The sequence below is a fragment of the Corapipo altera genome, unplaced genomic scaffold (genome assembly GCF_003945725.1).
Source record: "Corapipo altera isolate COAL_440 unplaced genomic scaffold, ASM394572v1 181b, whole genome shotgun sequence".
NCBI lineage: Eukaryota > Metazoa > Chordata > Aves > Passeriformes > Pipridae > Corapipo > Corapipo altera.
This window is the reverse complement of record NW_020884963.1, coordinates 1,601,855-1,624,949: the sequence shown is the minus strand read 5'-3', so window position 1 is coordinate 1,624,949 and position 23,095 is coordinate 1,601,855. Positions and strand designations below refer to the sequence as shown.

Sequence of the window (23,095 nt, the reverse complement as noted above, 5' to 3'; positions counted from 1 at the left end):
TTCCAGGGAACCACAAGCATGTAGTAAAGACATTTATTTTCTATTGATTTTGTCTCTATCTTGAAATATATATCTCAAACCAAAGACTCTGTGGTTTCTCTCTAAAGAGTATAGAGTTATATGTAAGTTCTTTTATATTTCAAATATTTTTTGACTGTGTGAATAGCAGGTTTCAAGATACATAGTGTGAGTTTAGATTAAATAAAGATATTTGAAGTCTATTTAGAGACACCAGTGTAATTTGAACATTTGGTGTGCCTTTTATCTGATTTAAAAGCAAGATGTTGTGATTAAATCTCATTGCCAAGACAAAACTGTGAATTAGCTAAATTAATTTATATATTTAAGGCAAAGCAGTAATTTCATTGCTGGAACAAGGATACATATTTCAGTGTCAGAGAGACCTAAACATGGATGGACTTCTGGCAAGGAAATTCTAACTGGAGCTGGAGAGCCCTAAGTTGTTCAGCAGTGGAGTGATACTGGGAGACATGATCTCAGTTTGGGTTCTTTTTAATTAAAAAAGTATACAAAATTAGAGTGAGAATTAATATGTGGAACTCTAGTCAATGTTAGGGGGACAAATATAACCAATATTAACCATGTACATGATCTCAGGGGGTTACAGCAGTTTTCATAACGCTCCTCAAAATGTGTTTCATTTTCCTGTCCAGCTCCAGATGTCAATATTTGTGAGGATTTAGTTGCTTTCCATAACTGTTTTCCTTTTTTTTTTCTGTGAAAGACACACCTTTTATTGTCATCTTTTGAACACATTGCTCTGGATTTGCCCTTCCAGGTCCGGAAAGGTGCCATTGGGGCCCAGTGTGGGCTGGTGTTTGCTTACAATGGGGCTTCAGAAAAGTTCCATGCAGAGGAACATTTCAAAAGGTTTGAGAGCTACGACAAATGGAAGCTGAGGGAATTCAAACAGTTCTTAAAAAACAGGTAGGGGTGGACTTTTTCTAATGATTGCGTGGAAAATGGGAGTTACGCTTGACCTTTTTTGCAATGCCACTGAAACTCTTGAGAATTGTTGCATGTGACTTAAAAATGGTGCATCATTTAATTGTTACTTGTTTGATTTTACTGAGCCTCAATGTAATGTGTGTGTATTTGAGGAAATATGTGTGTAGCTGTTGTTCTCAGCCTCTTGATTTAGAGGCCTGTTTTGAAAGGGATATAACAGAACCAACTTTCTGCTTGAGCTGCAGCTCACTGGTAACAGAAATTTTTAGAAAGATTGTATGTTAATTAACTTGTATTAAATTAGTTTTCAGAACTGTTGCTTAGGAGTGAGGGGGTGATAGGGACCAATAAAATTTCCTAAATTTTCTTACCTTGAATGTCACAGTTTAGGGTATGTGACACTTTCTGTTGTCCCTTCTCATCTTTATAGCTATAACATGCTCTAAATATTTTGGTAGAATATCAACAGCTTTGCAGTTGATAAACTTTTCCTTTATAAAGTGTGTTAAATTCTTTTGAACACAGAAGCAGCTGCTCAAGTGATGATCTGGGAGATGATGATCCTATTGGCTGGTTTGAAGTGGAAGAGGAATGGGATGAAGTTGATGTCAAAATGCAGCAATGCAGGATTTCCCAAGTAAGGAACCACACAAACCCCTTGGCCCAGTCACAGTGAGCAGGGGCTTTGCTCTAAAGCCAACTGAAATAAAAAATAAACCTAATTCTTTTTGTAAGAGACAACTGTGATGGGTAGGGGCAAAAAAACAATGGCCTTCTAGTTATATGATGGAATTTTTCTCCTCTGAATTTTCTTTTTCCCTCTATGCACATATATATATATGTAATTAAGTGGTGCTTCAAGATCAAATTTAATACAAAAGGGTGTGTTAATGTGCAATTACTGGTTTCATCATGATGAAATATTTCTAAAAAGAGTGACGTGATTGTTGCTTTATTCTGGTATCTAGACAGATTATCTCCTGTGTAGTTGTAGCATTTGTTCTTTCAGAACCACGTTCTTCAATCTGGGTTTTAGTGGGCAAACAGTTACTAAGGAGTTCCATCAGTCAGGCTGATTTCCCTGGGGAAGGATCTTTGTTTCAAGAATGGCAGAAGATGGGCTTTCATTTGTAGTGCTTAAGGAGGAAAAGTGGCTTTTCAGATCCTGCTGTGGTAGTTCCCCAGTCCGTGTGAGCTGTGGGAATTAGCAGAAGTGGTGGCACAGTTACAAATCTGCTGGGAATTTTTCTAACACCTTCCCTGCTGCTGCAGAGTAACTGGGTACATGGGGATGGCAGAGCTTGCTGTTCCCTTCAGCTTTGCATTCTGCACCTCACTGAGGACAGATTGATAACAGCATGTTTTAAATATTACATATTGATCCTCTGCTGCTTTTAAATGCACCTAATAGGGTTTTTTACCCTGTAAAAACACTATAAAGGCAAGGAACAGCACCTGCAGGGTGAATGAACTGATAATGAATTAACTAACCTTGCAGCTGCTTCTAGAGGTCACAGACCCATCACTGTGACTGTTTTGGAAGTAGGGAGAGATCAAGCTTAGCCTGAATCTCAAGCTTAGTATTTTAAACCTCTGGAAGTGATTGACGGGGACTAAGGCTTGGCTCCCCAACCCCACTTGCAGTCTCCTCACACAGGCCTTTTGAAAGCCATATTTGTACTAGTTTTTAAACCCTGATCTTGTGCTGTGTTTTTATCCTTCTAGTACTTGATGATAAAGTTCTTGTGCACAAGACAAGACACAGCAGAACGTCTGGGGGTCCAGGGCCTGAGTGTCCTCGGGTACCTTCGGCCCATGCGGGACGAGCCCAGCAGGAGCATGAACTGCCTGCAGTGCAGGAGGACTGATGAGGACACAGTTTGTGGCACAACTCTGCTCCTGAAGACACTTCATTTCATCCAGCAGCTAGCACAGGACCTGGTATTTTTACTTCTTGGATTGTTTTGAGCCTGTATTTCCCGTGCTGAAAGTAATAAGGCTGTGCAAACAGAAACTGGAAATGGATAAAGAGAAGTCTGGGTGTTTTTAACCATGGTTAAAAACCATGTTGGGGAGAAAAAAACGGTTTCTGAAAAATAGCATTCTGTGTATGTTCACTGAATGTGACAGAATGTGCTTGCTTTGGGTCCAGAGGGAAATGAAGAAGTGTTTTTCAGCATGAGGTTACAATGAAGTAGGTGGAACAGGAGGATGCCCCATATCTGTTAGTGTAGCTGTTTCTGAAGCAAATATCTGGAAAAATGCACAGAGAGGAAGCTAAGAAGATTTCATAGATTAAAACATTCCTCTTTTTATCTGAAATAATACATACACAGTTAAGAGCTGTGACTGGTGTGTGCTGTTGGGTGTCAGGGTGATGTACCCAACCCCTGAGGATGTGTGTCAAAATGATGTTTTGTTCTTTCAGTACATGTGTCTGTGCCTTTACAGCTTCAATTCTGAACCATGGGCAGTCGATCTCATTTTGGCTGTTTCTTACTTTCAGTCAAATTAGAGGGAGAGTTGGAGGCTGAAAAGTCTTTTAGCGGTGGAGAACAGGGATGGGAGCTCAGACATCTGGGAAGAGGAGAGAGCTCTGTGAAGGAGAAGGTTTCAGCATGAACTGTCACGTTTAGACACTGAAATATCAATGAAAGAACTTACACTGGAATTCAGTGTAGCTACAAATCTATAGGAAACCTGGCTGCTTTAAGCCCAGTGCTCAGGGATTTACTTTTTATAAATGTGTTCTGTATAGAGTTAATTTTCCAATCCTGCCTTTTATTTGCCTTTTTAAGGTTCAGCAGAAGGAGAGTGGATTAAAATACAAGTCATTTTTAGATTTCACAGGACTTGATTTGCAGCTGTTCTGGAATTTTTACAATAAACTTCACCAAAAGTAAGTCACTTCTTCACTCTCTGCTGAGGCACTAATCTCTGTGCATGTGTATAAATAAAGTATGCTTAGTTTAGTTACAGCAGTTTGTTCTTCCTAAACTGCATCATTTACATAAATAACATTTTCCTACCACTGCCATATGGACTTTTAACTATAATGTTATGTGGAAGCTTGAACTGTAGATTAATTTAGCTGGTAACTATGGCTGTGTGCTTTCCACTCAGTGTTTTTTATCCATCTGAGATGGTGACTTTCATAGCATAATTTATTTGGTGCAAAAGAACTTCTTTTCTAGTTTTTGCTTCAGTTTGTTTTCTGGGTTTTTTTACAGCCCAAGGGAAGAATGTATATTTGCTCAAACACTGCTGTTGCAGCTTCTCCAGAGCTGCTTCTCTGTACTTACTGGAGACAATAAAACTGCTAAACCTCAAGAAACTCCTCAGAGCAAAACAACTGGTCACACAGAAGCTGCAGAAGAGCTTTATAGACATTTGTGTGAAGGTAATTTTTTATTCAATATATATTAAGTGTTTTGTCTGTTCAAATTTGGGAAAAGATATTTATTCCTAGAGGCCAAATTGGCTCCTGTTCCTCCTTCAGGTCAGTGTGTGCTAATTTAAGTCTACCACAGGGAAACTTTCCTTGACCCAAAGAAAGGGTTTTATAGATTTTTCTGACAATGGAAACAGCTGCAATAGAAAATTCCTGCTTGAACCAGCAGGGAATGTGACCCTTTACTGTTACAGGGATGCATTTATTTCTGAAATGTCATATAAATATAAATGAACTCACAAGGAGTCTCTAAGGTTTACAGGAGGGTTCTGGAGCCAGTGAAGAGAATAGGAGTTAGACATTAGATTTCATTGGAAGGAGGGTGGCACATTCTTTATTCAAGTGTATTTTGAATAGTCTCATGCAAAGTGAGCTGGAGAGAAACCAGTTCATATAGAATCTGTCACATCTTAGAAACTTTATGAGCTTTGATGATTTTCAAGTCATGATGTTCCTAGAACTAATTTACTCAGTGAATAAATATATTCTCAGACAAATCTTTCTTGCTAGAAGTTAAAAAGTTCCCCCTCCTTTTCCGTGGGTATAATGGGATTGCAAGGACTTGAAGCTGTGTGATCTTAACATTTTGAATTCAGTTATGCTTCTAACATATTAGTATTAATTAGAACTTGTAATTTTGTTTCCTTTTTGTCTGAGCAGTGGTGGATATGGGGGACAGTAACTCCATGCCAATGAAAATGCTAAAAGAGGAAGTTAAGAACACCCTACTCAGTGGAGCTGCAGTGTTTTTCCCAGACAGGCAGACCAGGAGACACCAGCTCTTCACCATGATGGTAAACCATTACATGAGAGATTGCTTGTTTAGAACCTGCTTGCTTTGTGCAGAAAAGAGGACAAATCTGAGTTGTTGTTGTCAAATAATGCATACTTTGTCCCATTCAAGTAAAAACCTTACTTTTTTTTTCTTTGCCTCTTTTTACCCTTTCCCCTTTCTCTCTCTCTGCAGCTTATCCAAAGATAGAAGAGCTAACCCTGCCTTTCTTACCAAAAATTAATAGTAGGGGGCAGCAATTAGAATTCTTTCTCACAGAGGGGGGAAACAGAACATATCATAAAAATAAATCTTTTTCTTTTTCTAGAAAAACATCACAGAGCAGGAACATAAGCAATCTGTACATCTTGCCTTCAGGTCCTTGTGTACCCACTTCAGGTAAGGGGTCCTGAAATTGGAAATATTTGTCTGATACCCCCTATCTGTTCATAAGTTTGTATATAATCCTTTTTAGATATGATACTCCCCTGGAAAATAATTCTGAAAAATATTCAAAGGATTTTGCTGTAGAAAGGAGATACTGCTACTCCTCAGTATGTTTATTAACTGAATTACTGTATAAAACATTGGCCAAGGCTGGTGCTGAAATCACATTGTATTGCTCTTAGGCTTCTCCAAGGCTGTCTTCCAGGTTTTTAAGTGATTGTTTGCCCATGGTGATGCTTGTTATTGATTTAATCCGTCTGGAGTCATCAGAACACAAACTTTTGATTTTTCCAAGTAATTATACAGTAGGATCTCTGCAGATTTGTCACAGAAGAATAGCTAAATTTGTGGTTTGTAAAGAAGATCTTTGTCTTGTAGTGATCAAGATCCTGGTGGGCTCTTACTATTACCAGAGAAAGGAGTTTCTGCAAATTTTGACATAAGTGAGGTGTTGTCAGTCATGGACACCCTTCTGCTGGTGGCAGCACGAGAGGTAACTGTCTTTGCACTGCTCCTGCTTCTTTGTCATGGATTTTGTATGCCTTCAAACACAAGCTGCCTGCCTGAGATGGGTGCCAAGGAACCAGCTCTCCTCTCCTTCTGGATGCAGCTATTCCTGGCTGTGCATTGGTAGGATTAGGTTTTCCAACCAGCTCTGAAGTGTTTTCCTTTCAACATTAACATTTCGTAATAGTGGAGTAGGTAATGTATAAGATCTGGTATTTTTCCACGGGGAGACACTCGGATACAGAAGTAATCATCCCTTTTTGAGAGGATAGAATTGGCCATGTCACTGAGGGAGGTGGAGGAGGGCTATTTACATATGGAGAAAAAATGTGCTGAGAACGTCGAGTGACTCATGTGGCTGTTCCTATTTAAAATTGAGATATATCAAAACAAAGCCCATCAGTTGCTTCATGTTACAAACTACCTGTCATTTGCATTTCATCTTCTTTTTCTGGGGTGAGTGGGATGAGAATGTCCATCACAGTTGACACACAGCTACATATTGTGTGTCATTCTGCAGCAGAAGAGGCTGCATTACATTTTTCAATGCTCTTCTTTATTTTTCAGTGTGAAATGATGATGCTGGATGTTGCACAGCAAGAGAGTGGCACAGTCTTGGCTTCCTTATTCTGGTCTGTTCAGGGCAGCCTCCTCTCCTGGTGCTACCTGCAGCTCAAGGGCACTGATAATTCAGCCAAGGATCTTGCAGTAGAAATACTTAAAAACTGTAAGTGCTGGGGTTGAATGCAGAACTAATTGTGGTGCAATACAGGACTTCAAAGTGTGATTTTGCAAATTGCAGTGTAATGAGGGATCACCAGAGGTTGCCTGAGGCGCACTCATATCTGTCATAGCACTTCTAATCTCTCTAGGAAGTAATTTGTAGGCACATTGAGCAACCTGGAGTTTTAGCTGTAATCTTACCTTGGGAGAATCTCCAGAAAGCATTTCAGGGAATTTAGAGGGTCAAATACTGAAAAAAACCCCCAAACTACAAATAGTTACAGACTTATTTGAACGTTTTCGTTTAAATGTCCCTTATTTGGATAAACTCCTGGGTTTATAATATATATTTTGCTTGATATTTGCTAGATATATATATTTGCTAGATAGCAAGAAGAAAGGAACTTGCTTAAGAAGCTGGACACTTCCAAGGGGTTTTTTTGAGGGGGATTAGTTTTTTTTAATGCAGCAGCTCACTATTGAATAGTTAATTGGGCCAAGTACTTAACAGAGGTGTAATTTTTTATAAAATTACTTAATGTTATTTGTATATAAATAAGTTATTTGTATATAAATCAGTTTAAATAAACATTTAAAAATGGAGTAAGGCTAAAGCTAAAAAATTCCCTACCCTCACTTGTTGCTTAATAACTGTTCAGGGAGGCTACTGGATACACTGAGGTTGTTGAAACAATCTTGGAGTGTTTGATTAAACTACTCATCACTCATCTTTTCTGTGTTATCATTGACAAGCATGACTTGTTTCCTCAATAGAAATATCACAGAAAACTTCTCTGAACTGTTGGGTGTCGCTGCCTTGGGGCAGCAGATCCTTTCCTGCTTTGTCCTTGTGCACATCCCATGCACTTAATGTTTGATAAAGTGGGTTGTGGGAGCAAATCCTTGAGGTGGCTCTTAAGGGGTTTTTTTTTTCCTCTTTAGATGTGGGCCAGTTCCTGTCAAACATCAGAACGATTTTGCAGTCACTTTTATCACAATATAGTGGCAAAACTATAGTAGAAAAAATCAGTAACTCTGTCTTTGCCATGGCAACTCGTCAGCTGGTAAGTGAGCAGGGGGATTTTGTCCTATTTCTGGGTGGCATGGCTGTGTTTTTTGGGCATTTTCATGGGATCTGTGTTTTCTCCTAGGTCATCTTCCTGTTGGATTTTTGCACTTTAGACATTCCACACTGTACTCTGCTACAGGGATTCAGCACTTTGATAGAACCACTGAAAAGCCTTTGTAGTGAACCTCATAAGGTAACTGAAGACACAGGCACTGCTAAACACAGTGAAACAAAAGCAAAATTACAAGAAAGACATAGAAAACTGGGGTGACTGTGTGGGTGAGCATTGGAACAGAGCTGGAAAGCTTCTAAGTACGTGGGATGTGTAATGAAATGTTGAGTGAAGAACTAGAAATGCATCTGTATGATGTGGAAGATGAGCAAAGTGATCACAAAGTGCAAGTGGAATGAGCAGCCTTAGAAGGTAGATGGGAAGGAGGGATTCTGAGGGTGAAGAGGAAAATAAATTAAAAATAGCTTGTGCTTAATATTTTTAGCTTCATCGCTTGTGGTGATGGAAACAAAGTCTGCATGTCTGTAGTGTAGATGTTTAAATCTGCATTAGTCACCCAGACTCCTTTTTGTCATCTTTGGAGACTTGTAGTCACTTCTGGGTGAGACTGTCTCCTCCTGCAGTAAACTGGAATTTGCTTTAGAAGTGCTTCCTTACTGTGATTATCAAGGATGTCTTTAGAACTAGTTTCAGTATAAATTAGTGCTGTAACCTTTTAAATGCCATTTATATGTACATCTGGCAACTTGCAAGTACGGACATAAACATCTAGTTTGGTAATATTTTAAAAATGCTTTAGATTTGTGTCTGAGAATGCATTTTTGTTGTGCAGATGGAAATGGAAAGCTGGCAGCAGGAGCAGCCTGTGGTGTTGAGAACGTGGACTATGGAATCACCTCATAACTATGAGAATAATTGCCATGAGGTCTCAGTCTTCCTGTGCCATGGGGCAACTTACTTTGAGGTGGAATTTGATGAAAAATGTGAAACTGAAAGGAGGTAATTTAATCTTGTGCTGGGTTAGATTCCAGAATCTCTTTGCAGAGGGGCAGTTCATGTTTCAATGTGCACTCCAAACGTGCCATTTTGATTTCCTTGTCCAGGGTAATACACAATGTGTGTTTTGACTGACCTCGTGCTGAAAGCCACTTCTCCTGGCAAATGTGCTGTGCTGTTCGTAGGAATTTTGCTTCCTTTGGCCTTGATGTGTTTTGTAACCACCACAGTTTGTGCTTGTGGTGTTTATTTTGCCCTCTTAAGGGCAAAAGCTATTGGCTTGGCTTCTCTTGGTAACATATCAGGCTGCTGCTTATTTAAGGCGTTTGCCAGATGTTGGATTTGGCACCTGTTACTGAAGAGCTGGGAAAATTCTGCAGAGAACAGTGTCTGCTGGGACTGCTGCACTGAAACATGAAACAAATTCCTTAGCAGAAGGTGTGGTTCTGAGAGATGTGACAGGGTGCACTGAGATGCAGCACTTGTGAAAATCCCAAAGCAAACATTTTCCCCCCAAAACTAAAGAAGTAAATTAGGAAGTAATGAATTGCAATTTTCACAGGTATGATTACCTGGAGTTTACTGATGCCAGAGGGGCAAAAACTCGTTACGATACAAAGGTTGGCACTGAGAAGTGGCCTAAGGTGAGCACCTTTAAAATTCTGAACCAAGTGATATATCCAACCTTAGGAAATCCTTATGATTCCTGTGGAAACCTACTGTCTAAAAGGATGTGGGATTTTTGTGTGGGGGTGTGTGTATTCCCTCTTAGAGGTGGGAGGGCAGGAGGTGAGGAAGACAGTCTGAAATGCTGCAAAGAAAAGGAGTGAATGAGTAAAGAATCCCTCTTTGCTGCTGTTATCGAAAGGGCAGTCAGTAAAAGTGAAAAGGAATGTTTAACTGCCAGTAACTACATGGGTAAAACTTACTCTGCCCTCACAACTTTTTACATCATGAGACAAGTGTGGCCCTTCCTATGGGGAAGTTAGACCTACTCAAATGGGACACTGAGCTTTAGAGCCACAAAACAAGAGAGCAGTCATCTATAAAATGTCTCATTAAACTATTGAATAGAAATTTTCCCTGCTTAGTATTGTGGGTTTCTCATCAAGGTGGTGGGGGAAATTAGATCTGTTACGGACAGCACATAGTACTGAAAACCCCAGAGTTGCTGAAGGGAATTCATTACCCTGAAACGTTCTCCTGTCATGTACATTTGGCAAAATGACTGTTTTGTTGCTCTGTAGAAAGTGACCTTTAAGGCTGGCCCACGGCTGCAGTTTCTCTTTCACTCTGACAGCAGTAATAATGAGTGGGGCTACAAGTTTTCCGTCACTGCTTACGGGCTCCCCGACGTCGCCGTGTCTTGGGGCTTGGATTTACAGCTTCTTGTCTCCCGGCTGATGGGGCGCTTGGCTTCCCGAAGCATGGCCCTGAAATCCCAACGAGGTGAGTGCCTCCCAGGGCTCCAGCAGTTGGGATCCACGCTGAGAGGAAATGCAGGGACGTTCTGTGTAGAACCCCCCGTGAAAACCAAGTGCCTTTTGTGTTTCTCTCAAGTCCGTGGAAGTTGTGGACACCTGGGAGTAAACACACTAAGCTGAGTTATATTTGTGGAGTAATGTGTTCTTTTTTTCCCCTTTTATTTATTTATGGAGTAATATGTTCTTTTTTTTCCCCTTTTAAAATTGTTCCCTAGTGCTGTGACCCACCCCACGCTGGGGGGGTGGTGTGAATATGCAACCAGCAAACCAAAAAAAAATACACAGAACACAACACAGAACACAAGTGATTTTAAAAAGTTTCATGTTTCATAGTGATTGAAATTTGAATTCACAAATTAAGTTTGGTTAATTCCAGTGGTTAAGTTCACTTAGGATTTGGGCCAGTGAAGATAAGTAAAATACGAAGTAAATAAAGAAGTTGCTCATTCCTTAACTTCACAACCAGAACACTTCTATCCAGCTTCCTAAATCAGAATCCATTCACCACTTTGGATAAATTTAACAAGGTTAAAGAGGTCTTGCTGTCATCAGGTGGTCAGTATTTGTAGAATTAGACAGCTACTTGCCTGTGAATTTAGGGAACTAATTGAAATGTTCTTATAGAATATTTTATTTCTTTCTTAATATAAGCATGCTTACATATAGCAAATTATTATGTCTTTAGTAAGAGAAAAAGCTTTTAAACTCTCTCGCAAATTGGGGAGTTTCTATAGTTATAAGAACAACAAAAATGTTTTATTTAAAGTCCTTCCATAATGTAACCTTGTCACTATAAGATAAGATATTGATGCTGCCATTAAAGAAAAGATATATCACTTTTCTGTACCACGCTGGAGAAACAGAGAACATTGTTAAATTACTTGTTTAGTCTACTTCATTAACTTTTTGGGTTTTTTCCCCCCCATTGGATGTTTAACATTTATTATTTTCATTAAACTGTAAAAATGAAGAAAAATCTTCAGTAACTGAAGCGTCTGTTTTGATTTTCTTGCAGAACTAGGTAGTGAAGCAGACTTGCCTCCTTTGAAAATAACATCAGTTCTTAATTCTCCTCTGTGGAAACCTGTCTTCAGGCATCAGATGTGTCCTGAGGCAGCCCCAGGAGCCAGGCAGAGCAGTACCAAGCACCAAGAGAAAAAAGAGGTACTTGCACCCTGCTTTTGTTCCACTGGCATGGAATCCCTGGGCATCACCCACATTTGTTTGGATTTATGGAGTTCTTATGCCCTTAAAGTTATGCTGCTCTGCTAAAGTTGTCCTCACTTGTGCTGTTTAATTCAAACATCAAGGAGGGAAGGAACTGTTCTGAGCCCTTTATTCTATGAAAATGGAAACCAATAAATCCAGTCAGGCTGGATGGGGCTTGGAGCAACCTGGTCTAGTGGAAGGTGACCCTGCCCGTGGCAGGGATGAGCTTTAAGGTCCCTTCCAACTCAAAGCAGTCTGTGATTCTATTCTATAAAATGGTTTGGAGGGACCTTCAAAGATCATCTAAGCCCACCTTGTGCAGGGATGTCTTTCGTTAGATCAGTTTGTTCAACTGCGCTGGATAAGCTGCAGGTTGACTTAATTGTACCAAAGGAGCTGCAACAGTTTTTCAGATAATGTTAATATATTATTAATAATGTTTAAATCCGTGTTTTCTGCCACCCTTTGCAGGCTTGGAGCTCTCCCCACGACGTCGGCCGTAACTTTCTTATCGACTTTGCAAAATCAGATCCTGCCCAGGACTTCAGTGGGCAAAAATCTGAACTTTTCAAAGGACTTACACAGGCATGTAAAAAACAGACCCCAAAGACAGATATAGTTGCTGGTTCTACTATTGATCAAGCTGTGAACTCAACATTTGCTGCTTTGGTGTATCTCACTCCAGATTTATTTGAGAAGCTTCAAAAATATGGTAACTCTAATATTATTAGATTATCTTAATAATGAAGACTTAAAAGTTTGTAAAAGGCTCTCTTACAGCTCAGTTCATAACCTTTAAAAATCAGTTTAGTGGGGCCAGTTTTAAAAAAGACATTCTCTATAAAGGTATTGCTTAGGTAGACTGGATAAGCCTTCTCTCTAGAGCATTTATTTTTTATTAATATATACTTTTGTCTTTGGAGCACTGGCAAAATAATAATAACCATCAGAAGCCACTAATCCTATAGAGCTATACATAAAGAGAGTAGTGATGTCATCTGGGGCTTTAATTCAGAACAGAGAGGCTCCCAGTTATAGAGGTTCTTGGATCATCTTCCACTCTCATTATATCTCTTCTAAAAATCCAACAACTTATATATGTTATTAACTGCTGGGGTTGGAGGAAGTGTGAATTACCTCCCAAAATATACTGTGGAAACTAACCTTGGCATCCTCAAAATGCATATTTAAATTTTCTTTTTAAACAAAAGGCAATGTCTTGCTTTTAATTTACATAATATCCATTGTATCACAACTTTTCAGGAGGTAAAATGAGCAACTTTTTAACTCAGATCATCCTTCCCTTAAGTTTATTGGAAGTATTTGGATTATTTGAAGTATCGGATAATAAGATGTTGCTTGGTGTTGAAGGGTTTCATTTTAGGCTTTCACTTTCTGTCATAATTTTGACACCAAACATCTTACATTTTCATAGGGTCATAGAATGATTGAGCTATTTTTCTGAGCTATAAAGTTACGACTGAAAATGACTGACACAGAGACTGACTCGATGACTAACGTGGTTATTGCCTTTAGTCATCTTGTCTGTGTCTGACATTTGGGCTAATTTTCTGAGTGAGATTGAAAACTGGGGTAGCACAGGAAATTATTAGTGAGTGCTTGAGAAATCCATCCCACTGTTGTGTCAGGTTGTGCTGGGCCAGAGTCATTTCAGGCCCCTGTTCCCCTGTGCCATGTGACGTAGGGACGAGTCACCCTGAAAAGAAGAAAGGAAATAAAAAATAAAAAAGGGAGAAAAGCAAAAGGAAGACTGAGTAGGAATGTCTTTTTCTCCATAGTCATTGTCAGACCAGTTTGCATGGACACTGTTTTGGCAGGTCTTTAATTTTTGTAGATTGATCCTGAAGGTCCGTTCCAGAAATTCAATAAAGCATAAAGCAATAAAGGAAACAAATACATCTATAGAGCTTTAAGTTAATACTAAGCATTTCTTGATTATTCTGCTTTCTGCTTGCATCAGTGATATTTGTGTGAATAGGGAGAGGTTTTTATTTTCCATGACTTCAGGCATCAGTTTTGGGAAGAGATGAGGAAGATACTCGTAATTTAACTTTGTAAATAACTCTGTCAAGGTGCAGTTTATGTATTTAAGACATATGAAAGTTGGCAGGTTTTATTCCCTGTTTTTCTTACAGGCATAATTCCAAGCATTGACTAAGAGATGAGGGGAGAGCTGTAGCATAATTTTAGTTTAAGTAGTTGTATAAAAACAGAGCTGTAAATAAACAGAACTCTTCTTTCTCTCATTTCCAGTCAACAGTGGAGGCAAGGTGCCTTTGTGTGATGAGTTTGCACAAGTATATTCCCTGGCTGATTCCATTAGAATATGGATGGTAAGATCACTCAGGGGGATATCTATGAATGTCATTTACCTTAATATTTTACAATGCAATGTTAAGGAGTAGGGTGGAACAGTCTTTTCCTTCAGTGATTCTAAGCCCACTGTAATCACTTAGGAGAACATATATTTACTTCTAAGCTTTGAATTTAAATGTTTAAATGTAGTTTTACACTCCCCCCACCTTCCCTCTGCCCCAGATGTGCCATTGTGAGTATTTAGGACTGAATTTGACTCAATCAGTTAAATTTGTGTTATTTTTCAATAAGAATGTGTGTTGTTAATTAGGAAGATTCTTACATTGCAGTTGGAGCTCTTTTGAGGTATAGAATAAAAAGAAATCTGTCTTAAACATCATTCTAGTATCTTGTGAGCTTCTCCCTTTCCTGCCTAAGAATTCCTGGCAGCTTGTTATCCTGGAGTTGCAGTGAGGGCAGATGCATGTTAGGATGAGTAATTGCCTTCACCCATTGCATCTGACAGAGCTCACCAGTGAGATGACATGTTTTTGGAGAACCTTATCCCATGACTAGATATATAGATATATGGATATATATCTTTTCCTGAGTGTGGGGGTAAAGGAGAAGCCTTTTTTTCCTCAGAGTGCTGATGCACATCCAGTCACAAGACAGGGAGTGCTCTCAGCCTACAAACCTGGAGCAGCTCTGACAGTTGAGGTGCTGCTCTTGAAGACTCTGGGTGGTTTGCACTGCAGTGGGGAATAGTGACCACTGTCATCTGCTCCTGAGGTTAAATTCCTTTAGAGCAATACAGTCTTCATCCTGCCTGCTGTAGAGATACAGAGGGGGAATCATATTTTAACTATTTTAACATCCTGTCTACAGTTGGAAATGAAGCAGAAATCCCTGATGGGGAGGGGAAATGATACTGAGGAGAAGCAGAACACAGAAGCAAGTGAGGTGAACCCAGAAACTCTTGGTGAGTGTTGCCTTTCCAAATGTATAAGCATTCCAGGGAGTTTACTAAAGCATTGCCTTGTGAATCTTAAGACATTATTTTTGCTGTAAAAGGTAAGTTGGCAACTGGGGTTACTTTTTAATACCTTAGGAGATAACCCAGTGCACGTTGCATGAACTGTCAGAGATTGTGCTCTGCTGTTCTTTGCAGAAAACAGAATGTGAGGAAATTCTGCAGGGAGTGACCTCTCACTTGAGTCATCTGGTTCTGAACTTACGGTCATCTATTTTTGTAGATACTTCTTACCACAGTTAACTGATGTTAGAATAGCAGCTGATGGTTATTAGAATAAAATGTATTCTCATTAACTACTGTGTACTTCATATGGTTCAGTGGGATTATTCAGATTTGGAAATATAAACTTACCCAACTGATGGTGTTTCATGATCAATATAACAAGGAAACCAGTATTTTCTGGCTGTCTTGCCTCAGAAGAAATAAGATAAATCACTTTCTTAGCAGAAGACAGCAAGTTTGCTGTTCAATTGTCATGGTTTTAACTGTTATTGTTTTTGTGCTGCAGCAAAACTCTGCATGCAGAAGAGCCTTTTGTTACTGAACTTTTTGCCTGTAAGAGCAAAGACGAAAGATTCTGCTTCAGACGGTTTGGAAGCCCAAGACATTGATGACCCCCAGCAGCCTGTCAGTGATAAATGCCAAAGAAAAGGTTCAGTTGTGGACACAGACTTCCAGGCAGCACATTCACCCAGTGCAGGAACTCACCCTGTTTCAAAAGAGGGGGACCAAACATCACAGTCTGAGCTGAAGATTAAACAAGTTCCAGAGCCCCTCCCAACAGAAGCAGCACCTGCATTTCATAGTAAACCTGTTGAAAATGCAGTTTCCCAGCAGGAAGATGTATCATCACCTCCTTCCACCCCTACAAGGAAGTCTCAGCTGAGCAGGGGAAGGCTGAGGCTCCTGTCCTTCAGATCCATGGAGGAGCCAAGACCTGTGCCTACTGTAAAGGAAAAGTACCCTATTTTGAAGAACATATTAGACTTTATAAAGGATCAGTCCCTTTCACATGAGAGGTAAGCAAATTGAAAATGTTGCCCATTATAAAATACAGAAGCTCATCTTCACACCTCTTCAGGAGGAATAAAACATATTTTAGCATCAAGACAGTATTGAAAAACATTTGCTTTATGAATAGTTGTCAGACTTAGGTATCAGACTTCAGCTATTCATCACCAGGTAGTGGCTCAGAGAGTCCTATTTCATTTCATTTGCTTCTATCATGTAGAACAGAATGTAAAAAACAATTATTTGGCAATTTATTGTCTTGCTTCCTGAGATTTGTTTGCAGGGGCATTTTGTGTTTTATCTACAAACAGCAAAGACATGGTGTATCACTGTTACCAATCCTTGATACCACACAGAGAGTGGTTCCATCTCAAGTTACCTGGTGTTCTGAAAATGTTAATCAAAAGAGAGATTTCCTGTTCTCAGCTTGTCTGTTTTGGGCTCTAAAACGTGGGGTGGTGCAGGAATTGCTGGATTCTGTTTGAAACTCTGTCAGTCACCCAACTGCTGAAACAGAACTGAAAATTTAGATACAAAGGCTTCTTGAACTGTGATTTATTTATTCTGAAGTTTTCATTGTTTTGGTTATTTTTTTTTTTTCTCTTAGTGTTTTAAAGGTTCTTGCTTTGAGAAAATCCCAAGGGCAGAGTATCATGGAAGTGCTCAAGACAATCCGCCAGTGCCTCAACTCACTTGGGCAGCCACACTGCTTTCACCCTCCCTGTGTGCTCTTCCTCCTGGAACTTCTGGCCTGCCAGAAAGATTTCACAAAGTAGGTTGTTATTTGGATAAATCTCAGCCATGTGATTTAATGTCTTAGTCCTTGTGCTCCCCCAGTTCATGTATGTTGAAAACGGTAGAAAGTTATTGCTTTTCAATCCACGTGGATAATAAAAATACGACTTCAGGTTTAGTTTTCAGGCTGCTGTGCATACCTTGTGTGCTTCAGTTAAAAAAAGGAAAATTAAGTATTATTTTCAAGTGGGACTTGGTGGCACAGCTGTTCATGCCAGTAGGTATCATGTGTTTGAGTCACCCAGAAACATCTTTACAGTCCCAACCAGATCACAATAGACTCAAAAAGACTGAAGTCTTCACTTATTGCTGTAGTTATAGTTCCTCTCTGGTTCTAGATTGGTTTCTTTGTCATCTAAGAGAAACCTGTAGTGATCCAACTAATTTAACCTGTAATTACTTAGGTAGCATTGCATCTTTATAATTTTTGTGAACTTACTTTGTAAATCAAGATGACACCTGTCTGGCAGAATGACATCCAAGATTGGTGCACGCTGTAACATTTGCTTTTTCATGAATTTTCATAACTTTGGGTGTGACACCTGTACCAGACCAGTTTTGTTGTGGGGTGGCATATTCCACTCGTGTGCCAGAGGTGAAAGGGATGGATGTCAAACCAAGGTCTGCAGTGCTGTTGGCTTGGCACCAGTTCCTGGACATGCTCCCACACCCAGGGAAAAGAGCCAAAAGAGATCATATCAATTATGTGGTTGTGCAGTTGTTGTTCTACGTAAGGAAAGACAATTTGGAATTTTTTTTTTTTTTTCCAAATTTTGTATACAACTAGAAAGCTCTGTCTCAGATCAGGAACCAATACTGTGCTGCTCTGGTTCATAAATTTAGGTTTCATTTTTGTGGTGTGTCAACTCTGTCACTTGGCTTCTCCCTTGTCAGGAGCTCTCCATGGTCATCTCACAGTGCACTGACTTCCTTTAAGATCTTGTTTAGATTTTTGTAAAGGACCTTTTTAATTCGAAGGAATGTTCCATCATTAGTGCCACGAGTTCCTTCTGATCTCTGGTACAGGATTCTTTTATTTTTGTTTGAAACTACCAGACTGCATTTTAAATAAAACACAACATTCTTCCCACTTTTGGGGAGGGGTTTAAAAATAGCCTGTTTGTAAAATTTTTACAAACCATCCTACCTAAAATATAACAATGAATTCTAGGTTACTAAACTGACTCTTTAATTTCCAGCTACTTTGGAAACTTGGAAGGTTGTGGTGCTGAGCTACACAAAGAGATTCGGGAGTCCTACTATCAGCTTGTTTTATTCCTGGTTAATTCTGTGAAGGGATTTAGTGCTATTAATGACAGGTACAGTACAATTCTTGCCTTATTTCTGTGATTTTTTTTCACTGTTCCTCCACACCTCTTCCCATATCATTTGTTATTTGTTGTTTAATGCCTTAATTAATTTTGACTTAATCAAACTATACTTCACATTATTTACAGAACTAAATAAGGATCTTGTGATCAAAAATGCCAAGTTGGCTTTTTATTACTACTATGCAGGAAACCACAATAAATTTATCAGTGTTAAAAACTTGAATTATTGCATTTTGTAGTTATAATTCCACAAAGTGTTTTCAAAGCTTAGTAGTAAAATACTGGAAATAGCAAATTTATTGTGGAATACTCGGGCAAGAGTGATGCCATGATAAATATGACAATTCTGCAACCATACTTTAATGTTAAAACTCATGTTTTGTAACATTCTGGTTAGAATTTGGGGGATTTATAGCTGTGTGTCCTAAAGAAATGGGAATTTTGTGACTATAATGTCAGTCTCTCTGCCAGTAACTCTCAACTCCTTTGTTCAGTTTTGACTGAAGATGGCAAAGTTTTCTAAGAGAACAAATTCCTCCCAAATGTACTGCAGAGAAGAGACAAACCCTCTTGCTGATGCTGGGGCAATAGCATAAGCTCCATCTTAACTGAACCCATAAAGACACCACCTTTATTTCAGATTCTATAGTCTATGCCTTCTAAATTGTGTAAGTTAATACACTGATAAACCTGAGTTATTCATTTTAATGCAAAGTAAAACTTGAAAATCAGTGTATAGGTGTCTGCCCTACTCCCCAAACACCATTTCAACTTAGGTCATGTTTTATTGTCTTTTGCTTTTATTTAGGTCGTTGCTTCCTGCCTTATCCTGTGTGCAGACAGCTCTCCTTCACCTCCTGGATATGAGCTGGGAGCCAAGTGATCTTTCCTTCTTTGTTGAGATTCAGTTGCCACATCTCCTCATGACAACATCACAGGAGAACATAAGTATCCATGACAGTGTCATTTGGTGAGTCAGGAAGGATGCAGCATTCACATGGTACTAAATATTGATACCATTTTACCCAGAAAGGCTCCTGAACTTTGTGCTGGAACAAGCAGTAAAACTACTATTAACAAGTATGGCATAATTTTGGCCAGTATCCAAAGGCTTAAATGAACTATTTGAATTCTTTTGCAGCCTTGCCAGTGCAGAAACTTATCAAAATTTTATCTTTAACCTGATTGCTGCTGGAACACTTCAGTTGTTTAGCAGTATAGCAGGAGGTAGATAATGCTGGTTCTTCCCTTGATAAATGTTTTTAACACCTTCATGTTGCAGTTTTATATTAGATGTACTTCTTACACATGGGCAAATGTGAAGGCCAAAAAGCTTTTAAATGTCTCATCTGACCTGCCAGCATTTCAGAAGTTTTATAAGTGTAGATTTTTCTGATTTTTCTGATCTCCATATGTATTTAAGAACATGTCACAAAGGCAAGAAGCTGCTGTCTATGTAGTCATTTATTAACCAGGTGAATGGGAGTTCTCACAATTCTGTTTTTATTACCATGTTATAGCACTTGGTTCTTTAAAAAAAAAAGATAAAATTTTATTAAAGGGAAACCTGATTGCATTCAGACTTAATTTAAAGCTTACTTTTCTTTTAGTCAGTGGAGTGAAGAAGATGAAATTGCAGACTACAAGCAAAACTGTGAATGGATGGATGAATGTCAGGATGTAATGTTTGAGACCTGGTATGAAAAGATAGCTCAAGCTGACCCAGACAAGCAGAGAAAGGTGACCTGATGTTTTGTTTATTTATCTGCAGAAGGGTTAGATAGGAGACCTTCAAAAGCCTAAAGGAATCTGGCTTAAACTGAATTTTCATGAGTTGGTTCTCTGGCTCCCTGTAGACTTTAAAAAAAAGTGATTAAAAGATCCCCGTCCATTTTTAGCAGGGGCAATGTTCTGCTTTCTAAAACAGGCTTTCTCAAAGTCAGAAAATAATACTCAAGCAAGCTGTGTCCATGTCTTGCTCTAGATGCACATGTTTGTAGCTCGTTACTGTGACCTGTTGAACGTGGACATATCCTGTGACGGCTGCGACGAAATCGCGCCGTGGCACCGGTACCGCTGCCTGCAGTGCAACGACATGGACCTGTGTAAAACCTGCTTCCTGGGTGAGAGCCATTAAATAACCCCTCAGAACCCTGTGCTCGAAGGCAAAGTAGTGTCTTCTGAATTATACATGAAATAAAGTCAAACGCTTTTTTCGTGGGTACTTCAGAAATGCTGAATTTTTCTTTTCCTAATCTGAATCAGGAAAGGTCCTTTATCAAAGAGGTTTTACAGGGTGATCTTTCCTTACAGGTGGAGTTAAACCTGAAGGCCATGAGGATGACCATGAAATGGTTAACATGGAATATGCCTGTGATCACTGCCAAGGAGTTATCATAGGTCGGAGAATGAACTGCAACGTGTGTGATGACTTTGACCTTTGCTATGGGTGCTACCACGCAAAGAAATACTCTGACAGGTATTAAATGTGTCATTTTCTTCTCCCCCCACACTTGGCAGAAAAAGATAATTAACATCAAAGTACAATCAGTCCTTCTCATGGGGCTTCCTGCAAGGCTGTGCCTGACGTCAGAACATTTCCTTGGTGTCCTTTGGGGAAATGTGGCAAATACAGGACCAGTTCAGCAAAAATCTCTGTGGTTTGAAAACCTGCCTCAACCTTTGAAGTAACTTGGTAGGAATTCTTTTCTGACCATGGCTGTGAAAGCTACAGGAGGAGAGTTACCAGCCCTGTATGACAGGATAGAAGAATTGAACACTGCTGTGTGTAGATAAGTTTTCAGTGCTTGACACCAAAGATCCTAAAAAACAGGCCCACAGTTGGAGCCTCTGGAATGTGTTGGGTCTTAAAGGTTTCCTGTAAAGGTGTTGTGTGTTACTGACTGCACTGGTTAACAGGAAAACAGCTGCATTTCTAACTGCTGTCCCTTCTCCTTGCAGCCACCTGCCCACCCACAGCATCACTGTGTATCCCATGGTGACCATCCGGATCAGCGACCGGCAGCGCCTCATCCAGCCCTACGTCCACAACTACTCCTGGCTCTTGTTTGCAGCTCTGACCCTCTACAGTGCAGATCTGGCAAATGGGGAGGAAGTGGAAGGAGAGAGGCTGGATTCCCAGGTCCTCAGCCATGCCCGAGTTCTGCAGCATCAGTGCATCCAGCTCATCGGGGACTGCTTGATGAAAGCGCAGCACGGAAAGGGTGAGTCAGCTCCTGCTGCTCCCAAACAATGGGGTCTGCAAGTGTCAGAGAAGTCTGCCATTACTCACTCCAAAGTTTCCAAAGGAAAAGGGAAGCCACTGTGTACTTCTCTGAGAATAACTGTTTATGTAGAAAGCAAATGTAGAACAAGTGTCGTTCAGGGTCACTGGAACGTGGAAAATGGAGAGCTTGAGAAAATTAATTTTGTGCTTATGTAAATATTGAAGACAACTTGGCAACTCTTTGGTTGTTTTTTTTTCCATCATGTCTCTTGTATTGACTGATCTCTTTACAGCTTCATGTTCTGTTAGTAACGTGTTAGTGACAGCTGAAGGACAGCAAATAACTTGGAGGAAAAGGCTTTTTGCTCTGTATCTCTTGGGAAGAATTCTTTAACCTTATTTGTGATAGGAGAAGTTTCTGGGGATGATGTTTGTTTGTCTGGAAATGGGGATTTCTGTGAACTAAGAGCTACTACAGAAAACAGGGCGATACAAATTCAACCTATGTTGAGTGTATCAAAAATTCCAGACTGAAATTCAAATAAGTTTGTTGGTAGTTTTTGTGAGCAGCTCTAACACAGCTGAAATACCACCACCAAGTACTTTTGCATACTCATATTATTTAACCTGTTTGTAACATGTAGTTTTGTTGTACAAATATTTGAGTGATCAGAAGATTCAAAGATAAGACAATTTAATTAACCTTTCATCATTTACACTGTTGGCAGGTATCTCTAACACTTTCTTAAATTAATTAAGACCTCTATCCCTATGGTATCTTTGTGGTGGAAGATGTCACCACCTGTTCATCACTGTTAATGGAATTAGTACTTAATGGAACTACATAATTAAATGAACATGATTGGAAACATCTTTTTGATGGAGTTGATATTCAAAAGAAGTGTGTGAGAAGTTGGCAGTTCTCTTTTAAAATGTTTCAGTTCTGCTTTTTGCCCGTCTTGCCACTCAACAGCTTTTACAATTTCTTGCTCTCAGGACTGAAAAATTTAGCTCTCCTCTGCATGTTACCAGAAGATGAATCCTTCTCAGAGAATGACACTGTTTCAGGCAGTCCTGCCACAGACAGTGCTCCAAAAAGGCATCCTGGTGATAAAGCAGGGAAGGGAAGAGATGAGAAACCCAGCACAGGCTCCTTTGTGCATTGCAATGTGAGTACCTGTTACTTCCTGATATCAGATGTGTGATCTTCAGGTGCTTAAACATCCTCTTCTGGACCTGTAACTGAAATAATGGATAGTAATGATTTCATTTGTGGGTAAAAGTTAGGGGACAGTTGTTGATGAGTTCACTTTTTCATTAGATCCAGCTGATCAAAGACAGGGGCATCACCTCTTAGAGAAAACTGATTCACAGAAGCATTGGAGGGAAGGGATAAAGATCATTCTTTCTGAAAGGGCTGTCATTTCCCCTGGTTGGTAGCACTGTTTAAGTAGGAAAATGGGTTTCCTACAGTTTTACACAGTGTATAAAACAGTTTGTTCAGTGTATAAAACTATTACAGTGTAATAATTTTATGCACAGAGATACAAGAAAATAAATAAACTTAACTTTATGAAACTTTAGGACATGAATACATCAAGAAGTTATTAACCAATAAGAGGTTTTGATATTTGTAGAAAAAAATGTTTGTCAAGTGCAGATGACTGACTTCTTTCCATGCTTGTTTCTGCAGGTATTAAATTTTGTTTTAATCTTTTAGTACCTTTGTTTTACTTTTAG

At 39.4% G+C, this 23,095-nt stretch overlaps 1 protein-coding gene across 4 annotated transcripts in view; it reads left to right on the top strand.

Annotated features, from left to right (window-relative positions):
* The window catches only part of ZZEF1 (zinc finger ZZ-type and EF-hand domain containing 1), a 57,338-nt gene that overhangs the window by 14,337 nt on the left and 19,906 nt on the right, over positions 1-23,095 (top strand). For 3 of the 4 annotated variants that reach the window (XR_003531087.1, XM_027664412.1, XM_027664411.1), the window contains exons 11-37: positions 800-948; positions 1,495-1,606; positions 2,695-2,910; positions 3,768-3,868; positions 4,200-4,369; positions 5,081-5,214; positions 5,521-5,591; positions 6,018-6,132; positions 6,714-6,873; positions 7,812-7,933; positions 8,021-8,131; positions 8,784-8,950; positions 9,510-9,591; positions 10,195-10,396; positions 11,447-11,595; positions 12,112-12,352; positions 13,915-13,994; positions 14,845-14,938; positions 15,501-16,011; positions 16,611-16,775; positions 17,998-18,117; positions 18,938-19,099; positions 19,740-19,869; positions 20,114-20,252; positions 20,443-20,608; positions 21,091-21,353; positions 22,352-22,524. Coding sequence is in view for 3 of the 4 variants with exons in the window: in XM_027664412.1 (XP_027520213.1) it covers positions 800-948; positions 1,495-1,606; positions 2,695-2,910; positions 3,768-3,868; positions 4,200-4,369; positions 5,081-5,214; positions 5,521-5,591; positions 6,018-6,132; positions 6,714-6,873; positions 7,812-7,933; positions 8,021-8,131; positions 8,784-8,950; positions 9,510-9,591; positions 10,195-10,396; positions 11,447-11,595; positions 12,112-12,352; positions 13,915-13,994; positions 14,845-14,938; positions 15,501-16,011; positions 16,611-16,775; positions 17,998-18,117; positions 18,938-19,099; positions 19,740-19,869; positions 20,114-20,252; positions 20,443-20,608; positions 21,091-21,353; positions 22,352-22,524 (4,305 nt within the window). In the remaining variant the exon portion in view is untranslated. The remainder of the gene's footprint in view (positions 1-799; positions 949-1,494; positions 1,607-2,694; positions 2,911-3,767; positions 3,869-4,199; positions 4,370-5,080; positions 5,215-5,520; positions 5,592-6,017; positions 6,133-6,713; positions 6,874-7,811; positions 7,934-8,020; positions 8,132-8,783; positions 8,951-9,509; positions 9,592-10,194; positions 10,397-11,446; positions 11,596-12,111; positions 12,353-13,914; positions 13,995-14,844; positions 14,939-15,500; positions 16,012-16,610; positions 16,776-17,997; positions 18,118-18,937; positions 19,100-19,739; positions 19,870-20,113; positions 20,253-20,442; positions 20,609-21,090; positions 21,354-22,351; positions 22,525-23,095) is intronic. The other variant, XM_027664413.1, reaches the window with a different exon arrangement.